The sequence below is a fragment of the Pleurodeles waltl genome, chromosome 7 (assembly GCF_031143425.1).
Source record: "Pleurodeles waltl isolate 20211129_DDA chromosome 7, aPleWal1.hap1.20221129, whole genome shotgun sequence".
Taxonomy (NCBI): Eukaryota; Metazoa; Chordata; class Amphibia; order Caudata; family Salamandridae; genus Pleurodeles; species Pleurodeles waltl.
In genome coordinates, this window is record NC_090446.1 from 408,539,747 (window position 1) to 408,552,725 (window position 12,979).

The 12,979-nt window shown below is 44.0% G+C and overlaps 1 protein-coding gene across 3 annotated transcripts in view; it reads left to right on the forward strand.

Annotated features, from left to right (window-relative positions):
* TRPC4AP (transient receptor potential cation channel subfamily C member 4 associated protein) overlaps positions 1-12,979 on the forward strand; it is a 561,565-nt gene that overhangs the window by 207,006 nt on the left and 341,580 nt on the right. For 2 of the 3 annotated variants that reach the window (XM_069243893.1, XM_069243894.1), the window contains exon 10: positions 22-153. The exons of the other annotated variant lie outside the window; for it this stretch is intronic. In XM_069243893.1, the coding sequence (XP_069099994.1) occupies positions 22-153 (132 nt within the window). The remainder of the gene's footprint in view (positions 1-21; positions 154-12,979) is intronic. 3 annotated transcript variants of the gene reach the window in all.

Sequence of the window (12,979 nt, forward strand, 5' to 3'; positions counted from 1 at the left end):
AACTTACTTATATTTGATTAGGTTCACAAAATGATAGCAGAATTCAAATTAATCCCAGGACTCAATAATCTGTTTGATAAACTGATTTGGAGAAAACATTCTGCGTCTGCCCTCGTTCTCCATGGTCACAATCAAAATTGTGACTGCAGCCCGGTAAGTAACTGTCTGTGTTTTTTTTTTTTTTCGCCTTCTAATAAGTGTTTTCTAAAGCACAGTGGTTTGAGAAAAAATGTGGCTTTGCACTTCTGGCAAGTTTTATAGGACGGATTCTCAGTGGTTTACGGATCATGGGTTATTTACTTTTTAAAGAGTACCAAATGAATATGTGGCAAACTGTTAATTTGTCTTACTTTTAAGTATGAGTAAACGTTTAAGTAATGTACAGTTTACTCAGTTTTAATCCTTAAAAAATGATGATTCACTATGGGAAGTGATATAAACAAAGTATTGAGTTGTTTAATGGTTTAGAGAAATAGTCTGTGATACAAATTGATTACCCAAGCCCTTACAAAATGCCTCCTAAAGATCAATAATGGTTGATTTTCAAATGTTGTATCTTTCATCTATTTGTAACTTTTTGTTGTGGGTCATCACTTTTTGAGCTAACATGAGCATGTTTAGAATGATTTTCATGATTTCAATGGGCCAAAACACAGGATGTTGAACACAAGTAAAAGTGTATGAAAATAGCCTAACTGATAACTATGAGGCCTTAAAAAGTATTTATTTGCTATGGAAATTGAGATACCTTTGGAGTCATTTAGTGTGAGGCAAAAACATCTGTTTTAAATGAAAATGTATGACCTGTGCCCCTACGAAATTCTGCTGAAGGTTTAAAAAAAAAAAAAATTGCTCTTTTTTCATATGTTGCATCTGCTGACTGCTTATGCATTTTGGATGTGGATCATCACTTTTGGAGCTAAAGTGAGCACGTATAGTGTTTTTCATGCTTTCAATGGGCCAAAATACAAGTTTTGTGTATGAGTAAAGGTGTAGGAAAATGGCCCATTTGCTCAGTTTAAGGCCTTAAAAGGCATTTATTTACTATGCTAAGTGGCATATACAACCTTTGGAGTCTTATTGTGCGTTAGCAAAAAAGTCTAATTTTTTTATGAAAATCGATGATTTGTGCCCACCTGAAATGCGTCTGAAGGACCAAAAATTATTATTTTTTTTTCAAATGTTACATGTTTCAATTACTTTTGAATGTGGATCATCACTTTTGGAGCTAAAATGACTGAGTTAAGAATGTTTTTCCATGCTTTCATGGGCAAAATATTTTGAGTATGAGTAACACCAAATATAAAAACACCACCAACACAGCCTCATGATGTAGAATATTTGAAGTACACATTTTCTGGGAAATTGAGATCACAGTAGAATGGCTTTCAGTATTAAATCCTATGCACGAATGGTATAACATTGGATAAGTAACCCTTAGGCCTATTTGTTCAGTTGGAATTAAAAACAGAACATGTTGACCTTTAATGAATTGGTGCCTGAGCGAGTTTGCCTGCCCTTGGCAAAGAGGCCCCCAACCTTGCCCTTCCCTTTGAAGCAATCTTATTCCCCTCTTTCCATGGTATGCTTTTTTCAGTTAATACTCCTCTGTGATATACATCCACTTCCTTTTCCATGATCTAATTGCAAACATTGGGGGTGTGGCCGGGCCACGAGGAAAGATGGCCGCCTAAGTTGAGAGCTCCGTGCCACAGCGGTCCCGGGGAGGCAGTGGGGGCTTAGCGGCTGCCGAACAAACACTCCAAATGACACCAGAGCCTTTTCTAAACCATTGAGCTCCCGATCCACAATAAGGAGGCCCGCCATCGTGAATCCGACAGCCCGCAGCACGCCTCGATAGCGGAGGCCTAACCAGGGGTTGGAGTCGCGTTTCGACAGCCCTAGGTGGAATCGCCGCGGCTGACTCACCGAGAGTAAGGAAAATCAACATGGAGGGCCTCGGAGACTCTCCCAGCGCGTCGAGCCCCTGACCCCTACAGAGGAGACTCGCTGCGGTGCACCAGAGGGCCCGCAGCATGCCTCGGTAACAGAGGCCCTGTCGAGGGGGGCGGAGTCGCGCCCTCAGAGCCCGAGGCGGATCGGCTCCATCGGCACAGCATCACCCGGCTCCACAGGTACTAACCCTCGTGCCCCAGCAACAACAAGAGGCGCCGCACCACCCCTCCACGTGACCATCGAGCTCCCCTCCTCCTCGAACCCCCCCTCTGAGGGGGAAAAGGAAAGGACACAAAAAGAAAGGGGGGGAAAAAGGGGAAAAAAAAAAAAAAAAAAAGGAACAATAGAACAACTACAACAAGAAGGAAAAGGGGGAAACCAGCAACCGGGGTGAGACAGGCGCCACACACCCCCTCCCCAAAAGACAAGAGGGAAGAATAGGAGGGAGAAGAGAAAAAAGAGGGAAAAAGAAAAGAGGACAAAGCATGCAAAGAGGGGCAGGCTCCATTGCTACATACCTCCCCTCCCAGGCTACCCAGATACCGGAGCAGTGAAAAGGGCCCCGCGGCACCCACAGGCATCAATAGGGGCCCATCATCAGAAAAGACATCCAGGAACACACGCCGCTGGCCACGACTGGCCAGTGATAAACTAACATAAAGAGGGACTTGCCCGCCCTTTCTCCAATACTTCCCCGCATCTTAACTGGAGGATAGTCCTGCAATGAAATCTAACAACGACGGCAAGCAGTGGACACTGTTTTATCAATGTCCCACAGCCTCCAAAGCCACGCAACAACCACTCGATAACATCATCCCACCACCCACACTTCGACAGGCCCCACACCTGCTCAATCATTCTGGCGCCCTCATCGCTATAAACCTCCTGCCCGACGACAATAGGTGATTGCTGTACGCTGCAGCGGCCACTACGACAGTACAAATAAAGGGGGGAAAAGAAAAGAAAAAACTGAGGAAAACAAACAACAAAAAAGGAAAAAGGGGAGAGATGAGTGTCGACTGCTTTGTAAACCCCTACTCCCACCGGATCCTGAAGAGGGCCTTGGACTCAACCGGGTAATTCTCCCAGGCTGACACTGCGATGCCCAGTGGCAAGCCAAATCATAAACCCACTGGTAAGCTGTTGCAACAACTATTTTCAGAGGCGCTCCAACTTCCACGACAACAGGACCTCACACATCATTACCCCCAATCCAGCCCACAGCAATGCCCGACAAGGAACAGTCCACAACCATGGAATGGATACTACAGGAGATCACTGCCGATAGCCGTTGAATAGAGGGAATGGACGCTTCTATATCCTCACTGGCCCTGGAGACCAAATCCATGCAATCAGACATTGAAGGCTTCCAAGCTAGGGTGACAGGATTGGAACATCGTATGGGGTCACTTGAAACGCAGGTAGCCAAGTCCCAGGATGGAGATTAGGATCTCCTCTACCTCAGGAGCAAACTAATGGATATGGAGGACTGAAGTCGAAGTGACCACATCCGCCTGCTCGGGATCCCGGAAAACGAAGAGGGCACAGATATACAGGCCTTTCTGGGCTCCACCCTTCCCAAACTGACCTCATTGGACTTTGACCCGCCGTTGGAATTCCAACGAGCACATAGAGTAGGCCTGAAACGCTCCGATAAGACCTCAAGGCCTCGACCAATCATCGCATGCCTACAGCAAGAATGTGGGTCACCAAAAACGGGGTATCCAACGATTTCTACAACCCCGAAGAACTGAGACTCTTTCTTGACTCCTTCCAACATCAGCCCATGGACTCTACTAGCACAAGCCGACCACAAGGTACCTCAGGGGATGACGAGGATAGTGGAACCTTCCCCCAGGACTGGAGAAAGAAAGCATGGTCCAATATGACGCCGACACCTGCCCAAGGGGCAGGGACCTGGAGAGACTAGCTAGATTGCACGATGACAGGGGTCAGATCCTGCATGCTGTGGCAGTTCACACCCAGCTATCGGAAAGAGACAAATCTCGTTCACCTCTAAAACTGACAACTGTATCCCCCTGAGATGGTGATCTGATACAGCACATATGCGAGACAACTGCAAGAATACCGAAGCACGACCACCGACAACTCCATGGACGGATGAGTACTTATCCGGATTTTGCATCTGTCTTCCTTATTGCTGTTGATACCATTGTCAATAGACGGCTAACATGCCTATACCCTCTACAATATAATTATAAGGTTATATATCGTAACAACGCAAACTGCAGACTAGACCTTACCGACATCCACAGCTTACACATAAGACAGGGCTCTGCTCTATAACGATGTTACCAAACATCTAATGAACAAACTGCCACCCCTTTATCGTACTGCAGAGCATCATGCTGCAATAATGCAGCACAAGTTATAACTAACCTAGCACGAAGTTCATACTGTCAGCACCTAGGCCAGAACCTGTTAATTCCCACTGCTCACCCATAGGCCAAAACTAAACCATGCTCTGCGATACAAAGTCTAACACGCAACAGTATGATAGCACGGTACGAAACCCTATTACAAAAGATACCATGCCACAGAGATATCCTGTTACATATCACAAAGATATACTATATAAGACTGGAAGCATAGAATATAAGACAACACACATAAGTACACCTTAAAGTCACCTTCCGGCACGACACTGTCCTATAGAACACAACCACAATCAACTTCACGGATAGATGAACACTTACACGTGCACTCTCCTCACAACCGTCGACACCTTTTTCAACAGGCGACTAACACACTCATGCCCCCTACAATGTACTGCTACAAACTGCAGTAACATAATATAAATTACCTATAGCTAATACCGAGCACACACATCTGCACTCAGACTAGATCCCGCTGACACCCGCAGCTCTCACAGGGGACAGTGCCTCGCCCTGTCATTATCATACCAAATGTCTTGCTAACAAACTGGCAACCCTTTAATGTACTCTACAGTATTATGACGCAATAATACAATACAAGCTATATCCAGCTTATCAAGAAGTTCACACTGTCTGTACTTAGTCCAGGATCTATTAACTCCCACTATTTACCCTTAGGCCAAAGATAAGATATGTCTTATGACACAAAGCCTAACATACGACAATGTGATAGTATGGTATATTATGTTATAGAGTTATCAGGTTACAGAGATACTGTGTTATACGTTACAGTGATAATATATAAGTTTGGAAGTATTTAAGCTGTTATACATAAGTATACTTCAAAGCCTCCTCCCGACCCAGCACCGTCCTATACGCCCCCAACCCCCCTCCCTCCCCTCTACCTTCCCCTGCCCTCCCCCAATCATCTTAACACACCCCCCCTCAAACATCATCCCCCCACCCCCCTCCCTGTCAAATCATCCCTATAGCGCAGGACCCCACATGACAACACTAACCAAGTATAGTGACTTTCCACCATCCTACCATTGAGAGTATGCGAACCGTGCAAGACACCGCGCTAGATACCGCCCACCACCAAATAGACCCCTCCCACATACGAACACAAGCCCCCCTCCTACCACCATCATACTAACAAGATGTTAAACATCCAGTAAAACAAAGATACTCTATACACTAAGCCCTCCCACTGCTCTCACATCACCCCCCCCCCCTCCTCACTCAGGATAACAAACCCAATCATCATTATTACCATTGCCACTACCCAACATATTCGTGGCTCCCCCTTCCCTCTGGAGTTAGTGAAACCTTCTGTCATAAGCCAATGACGGTCGACCCTCTTTCCCACCCCCCTGCCTCCCCGGCTGAGATCAGACCAGCGGCGCCGGGAGCTCCGATAGGAATCAGACTCGCCGTTTACAGAACTATCTTCAGGGGACGTCAGACCCCTAGCCTTCCCCCTCTCTTCTCTTCTTTTTGGTATTTTGTGTTACTTCATCTTACTTTACTCCATATACTAACGCTAACAACCTCTCTCCTCCCCTCTATAATCCCTCTCTGCTCCCCTCTTCTCTCCCCCCCCCCCTCTCTCTCTCAACCTTTCCTATACCCACTCTTTCTTTCGCTTCTGTGGGAACACCCGACCCCCACCAGCTGCTCTCCCCCCAAGCCACCACATCGCAACAAGTATAGCCCCCACACCAACGGCTGAAGCTGCCCCCCTCCCTACTGCTACTGCTCTCGGAATCGCTGAGACCTCACCCTATCACTTAAAATGTCAGGAAACGTCTCCCACGCAAAACACCCACTACGAATCCTCTCCTGGAATGTGCATGGTATGACGAGCTACATTAAACGGAAAAAGGTGCAGTCCTATCTCCAATCTAAAAGAGCGGACATAGCTCTGATTCAAGAGGCACACCTTGATAACCCGGAGTCCAGCAAACTTAGACGGGACTGGGTGGGAAAGGTCTCCTTTACCTGCTGCCCAACAGCCCAGGAGCCCGGCGGCGGCACACATTGCAAATGCGGAGTAGCGATACCGCTACGTAAATCCCTCCCGGTTCCAATCATTAAAACATGGAACGATGCGGAGGGGAGATATATATTCGCCAAACTAAAACTAAGAGCTACTTTTCTGTGTGTGCGCTCCGTTATTGCACCAACCAGGAGACCAGGACCCTTGTGTGCCTTCCAGCTACAGCCTCTCGTCCTCCGCTCTCAAGATCAGGAACAACTAGGCCCACGTTATCCTACTTGCTCCGCGTTGAGCCAGGAGTGTGTGGCTCCAAGAACTCCTGGGCATGAGGGTCTGACCTTTGATCAAGCTACAGCTTTGGGAGGATCCTCTGTTGCAGAAGCAGGGCAGGGTTTTGCACACTTTGCATCTCCATGCTTGGAGATGGAGAGGCAGCAGTTGATCTCCTACCTGCACCTAGCACTGAGGTGTCCCTCCCTGGGATTGGCGTGGACCCCAAGAATGTGACTCTTTGCAGCCAGATCTGTCTGAAGTTTGCTTAATTGTTTGGTCCCTAGTGATCACAGAAGATTCCCTAGTACATATAGTGTAACAAATATATTGGCCTTTCCTTTCACCTAAAAGCAGCTCCCGTACCTTCTCAAAATGCATGGTAGTTGTCGCAGCACATCACATCACCCACTGCAGGCATGGCAGCTACTACGGCTTGGGTTAGGAATGTCCCCATTGCTGAAATCTGTAGAAAGTCGACATGGAATTCTGTTCGCACATAAACTAAATAGTACTGCTAGATTCCGAAACTCAGACAAAATGCAAAGTAGGTGAGTAAATGCTTAAAAATCTTTTCAAATGATATCCTCTGTAGAAATTATTCTCAAACAGCCCATATGAGACATTGTCTTTAAGAAACCAGGAAGCACGTGCCTTCCCACAGTCTCCTTTTGGTCTTTACCTGCGATGTAGGCCTATCTGACTATTTTTTTACATTCATACACACATTGTATTTAGGTGGCCTTGCCCTTTCTAATATGCTACAGCCTTAACCCTTTTGCAGATAGGCCTTTTGCCCCCTAGTACTAAACCTTTTTTTTTGGCTATTCAGGGTTGGTGGTGCTTAGGTGTCCATAACTTTTTGTCCACATAAGCTACCCATACTAAATTTGTGTCATGCTGGGATGCTAACAGAACCCAGGGCATGTGTGTTCTTCTGGACGGGACAAGGAAAGCAGCCAAAATATAGCTGCATTTTGAGTTTTGGGGAAAAATAGTCACAAAGTGCTCTGGATTAAAAGTGTCTGTTTTTATTTCATAAAAATGGCAATAAACAAATGATGTGCTGTGCTAAAGTTGCCATCTTCCCAGTTTTCAGGAACATGCAGAGCTGAAAAAACAAAACATTTTTATTTTTTATTTTTTGTGTGCTCTTAATCTACTTGCAGTTTGTGGTGGAAACCATTTTGAACCCCATGGGTGATCCAGAAAAGCTATTAATTGCTGAAAAGTAAACAAAATTCCAAATTCAGCAGGGAGTCATGTGTGTAGGTTCCTTAAGGTTTTCCAAAAGAAACAGTTAAAATCAATACTGAAAATAAATAGGAAAAATAGCCATTTGTGACAACGTGTTCACCGGTAACTTTGTATCACATTGATCAATTTACAAAACAATACACCATTACGTCCGTTCGGCTTTTCTGGTTGCGGTGATGCATAGGGTTTGGAGCTTTCCCAGGAACCCAAGTTAGCCAGAGCCAAGAACTAAGCTGCACTGTACAATGATTTTTCATTGTGTACGGCGTATGGGCTAATTCATATGGTGAAATATGTAGAGTGAAAAATGGGTATCAGGGAAACCGGTTTATTTTTGAAATGTGCACAAAATGTGTAGTTTAGGAACAGTGGTTATTCTCAGATTCTGTGTGTATCTGTACCAGCATACGATTTAGAGAGTATTTATCAAAATGTCTTCTTTCTTACACACTGACTTACCTTTACAAGGCACGCATGAAGTGAAATCCAATTGGTAATAACAAATATCCTACTATTCTATGCTCATACATGTCTTCTGGTAAAAATGGTACCTCACTTGTACCGGTAGGCCTAATGCCTACAACAGGCAATGATCCAAAATGCGACATGGATACATCAAACTTTTCCACTCGAAACGTACCATTTTGTTTGCAAACTGGGAGGCTATGGGCTATGGGCCCCAGCTTAGCCAGCACCTTGGGAAACCTGTACATTTTTTAAAACTGCATACATAGAAGAATCCAGGATATGGTGACTTGTGGCTCTCACTAGGTTGTTTTACCTAGAATCCCCTAAAATTTTGACTAGCGAAAATACATTTTCCTCACATTTCTATGATGGAAAGTTCTGGAGCACAAACTTTCTTCCACCCAGCATTTCCCCAAAATCTTCTGATAAAATGGTTGCTCACTTGTGTGGTAGGCCAAGTGCCTGCGACAGGAAACAACTTAAAACGTAACATGGGTACATAATATTTTTCCACCACAAATTGACTTGATTTTTGCATAGTGGGTAGCTTTGGATTTTGAGCCCTAGCTCAGCCGGCACCTATGGAAACCTAGCAAACCTATACATTTTTTAAAACGAGACACCTAGGGGAATCTAGGATTGGGACACATGCGTGGATCCCATGAGTTGCAGACCCCAGTACTTGTTGAAATTATGCATTTTCCTCACATTTCTGTGATGGAATCTTCCAGTATCTTCCGGAATCCACAAAATTCCAACCACCTAGCATTGTCCCACCTGTGCCGATAACAAAACGCTGCCCCACTTAAATGGCCAGGCCTAATGCCTACACCAGGAACAGGGACTCGGTTGACCGCACCAAAGGCATTTCCTGCCTTGTGTGCGAGTACAGCTTGGAGCTGTCCTCGGCATACGAATACTTTTGTGGATGGTGGCACATAGCTATCCTTCAGACTGAAGTGGTTAAATATACATTAAGAAAAAAATAGAACTATGATAGACTTCCATTGCTTGTTCCTACTAATACATCCTTGAGCAGAGATTCTGCTGCTAGGTTCCATGGTAGAAAACTATGCAAAGGTGTTCTGGGTCCTGCAAAATGCAGAAGAGACCATTCTAGTGTTTGACTTTAGTGAACATACATATGATGCGGAAACAGGACTACAGTTACATAAACAAATTTTTCTTTTGTAGCTTTAGACATTCCTATAACCCCCACCCCTTGCCAATCCGTCCCAAAAATTGTGTGGCCTCAAAATGGATATTTTATGGCACAAAGTTTAACTTTTTGCAGCAATTTTGCAACATTTTATTTCTGATATTGGTTTATTATAGTTTAAAACCTCAGTATCCTTCTCAGTCATCTCCCTTCTCTGATATTCCCTTTCTCTGCTACCACCCTCTTGTCATCACCTTCTTTTGCCATTACTGTTATGTCACCACCTCCCCCTCTACCATGAACCTCTCCTTCTATTCTTATCCCATGATCCTCCCTATTCTCTGCCATCACCCTCATGATTTTCTGCCATCACTATGGTCATTATCCAAATCGGCTCTCGCCTTCCTGTGCCATCACCTTCCCCTTCCTCTGTTGTTGCACTCCTCACCTTAACTTTTGTTCTCATTGTAATTATTTAAATGCTTAATATTTTTGAACATTTTGTCCTACGTGCAGTTTTTCTTACACTATGTGCTATAATTTTTTTAAACTGTGTCAGCCAGTGCTTAGTCTGTAAAAGAATACATGCCAGAGCCCATTCTTTTGTTCAGAAGCCCGCAGGTGATGCTTTCGAATTTCAGGGTGCTACATACCGAGGTAACTTACTTTTGATCCACCATCATACTCCTTACAACTTTAACTCACTCCTGCAGATTCTTTTTAATCTGTGCACACTCCCTTTGTCAGTTAATCCATCCTTCCCTCCCTTTTCCCCCTTGTGTGATATTCACTTGTGTCCTCTGGATTAAAGTCTGATGAGGAAAAATAAGTGCAGGTCCAAAAATGAGTGCTGCCTTTACGACTCATGTTTTTACCAAATATGGTAGGTAAGGTAGCTGTACATAACTGTATATATGTATTAGGGTACAAGGTTGTAATACAGGGAGGTAAGGGTAATTTTAGAGTTCATGGGAGAGCAGTGGTAAAGGGAGGGGAGGGTATTGGTGTAGGGTGGTAAGGGTAATTTTAGAGTTTGGGGATGGCTAATGGTAAAGGGATGTGAGGGTAAATTTAGGGTCCAGGGGACAGAAGTTGTAAAGGGAGGTAAAGATAATTTTAGGGTTCAGGGTAGGGAATAGATAAAGGGAGGATAGGAATACATTAAAAGTGGGTTTGCCATTCCCTCACATACATCAAAGGCATTGTATCTTATACTGAATGTAGTACACTGATGAAACCCATGAGTACATAGTGAGAGCTTTTCCTGTCATATTCTGTCTCCTTATAACACTATAAACAGGCTCCACTGTTCCACAGTCCAGTTCAAATGACTAACCTGGTTGCCACACACACAGAAGTCTGAAGTGATTGCCCTTTCCCAGATGAACAAAGCATTTAACTTGCACTGTTTTGCCATTAAAGGTTTGTGCATTCCGTTTTATAATATACAGTTATTTGCATATAAAAGGAAGCAAATTAGTTATAAAACATTTCATTTATTTTTTTAGATATATGTGTGACCCTGCTAACATTCTGTGCTCAGGAGCATTTGCTATATTTCTTTGGTGCTTTAACTACTAGAGCCTGCTTTAGGACAGTGTGACTGGTACAGCCGTACTTGGTGCTGACCGGTTGTGGGGGGTCTGGGTTGCTGGCCTCAAAGGGGTCTGCTGTGTTAGGCAGTAGCTTGATTTGAAAACCCCTGTGGCAGAGTTCCTAGTGCGTCCAGCTTTGAGGCAGCACCAAAAATGTCAAGACAACTCTTGTGGTTAATGTTTCTGCTAGAGAGAGAGAGAGAGCGAGATCAGAGGTGTGTCTAGTGGCAGTTTTGACTCTCCATAGCGTAGCTCAGAGGGTTTATATTCTTGCTGCAAAGAACATGTACTGTGCAGATCACAGATCCTGGTTTAATGGGATAGCTGAGTGGATTGCTTCTTTTGTCATAGACAATGTCCACAGATCATAAGATACAACCCTAATATAGAACAGTGACTGTTAAGAGCTGTCATCAACGAGCAGCATGCAAACTCGATAAAATAGGCTAGGATGTTATGTTCCCCCTCCACCCCCAGTCTTTTAGGGTTTGTTTGGGTAGATATATATATATATTCTCAGTAAGGCCAGCCTTTACCAGTGTTTTTAAGCAAATGAAATGCATGTGAGAAAGGGGCTATGGAGAGGTGAGGGTCCGTTTTGCCCAGTGGTAGTGATGGAATCCAAGGAGGTAGTCATGGGCGGGGTGGGGGTGCCAAAAATTGTCGCTCCCGGCGCCAACTGTTCTAAAGCTGGCCCTGCTCACAGCTGTTCCGTGAACTGCTCATGAAGATAAAATAGATACATTTGTTTTATCTGTGCAGCATATCCCATCGAGTCACCAATTTATGCTGCACAGATAGGAAGAGATGGTCTAAGCCCGCCTGACAAACTTTGTCTGCAAGGAAGAGCAGAGTTTTCTCAGCTCACCAATTCGGCCGCACACATACTTGCAGGAAGAATTGAACCGTACTACCAAAGCAAGCAAGCAGGCAGACAAATATGGAAAGGCCAGACCTTGCCGATGTGTGGCCTTTGCTCGTGACACACTGCACCTGCAAGGAGCGAAAACGAAACTGCTTTTCGGCCGGCTCCACAGATGCAGGAGCACATTGTGTGGCTATTGTGCAGACTGCCAATAGTAATTTAATTGATATATACGAGTAGCCCTATATTAATTTAAAAAAGGCACAACAGTTAAAAAGAAAATCAGAGGAACACTGCTATGTTTTTTTTTTTGTTTTTTTTTAGCCGCTTCTGTAATGGAAGTTGTACATCACGCACTACTATTGATTTGTCTGTAAATTTGCAAATCGAGAAATCGCTTAAAGGTGAAGGATCTGTTTATATAGTGCAGATTAGATTGAAAGGTTTTGGAACTCTTAACATTAGAACCAGTAAGATTACACAAGGTCACATTCATGTTTGTAGTCTTTTAGGCACGGTGAGATTAAGTGATTTGCCTTGAATCAAAAGATGTTGAGCTGAATCAGAGGTTTGAGCCTGGTGTCCCAATTTCAAATTCACAGATCTTGCTAAAATGCCACGTTACCTGTTTTTGGAAATCGTAAAGTGAAGTATCAGGCTTTTTATTTCTTTCGCATTTCATTTTATTTATTTCCAATGAAAATGAAGTTCATGTTTGAGTCAAACTGGTGCAACAGATATATTCTATGGTTGGTGATACTTTCTGTTCTGTTAAATCCTATTTCAGCAGTATTTAGTATGTTTGTCTACCGTGAATCTGACTGTACTGTCTTGCAGCTTTTTTGTTTTGAGCTCTGCCAATTCTTTAAAAAAAATTCCAGTCATTGGTTTCAGCAGAGCATTTATTGATTGAGGAGAACTCTTGTTATAGACCTGATCATACTTTGCAGATAATTCAAACTATTTTTGTACGTTTTCTGGAAAATCTCACAGCAACACATTAAGACTGTTTTA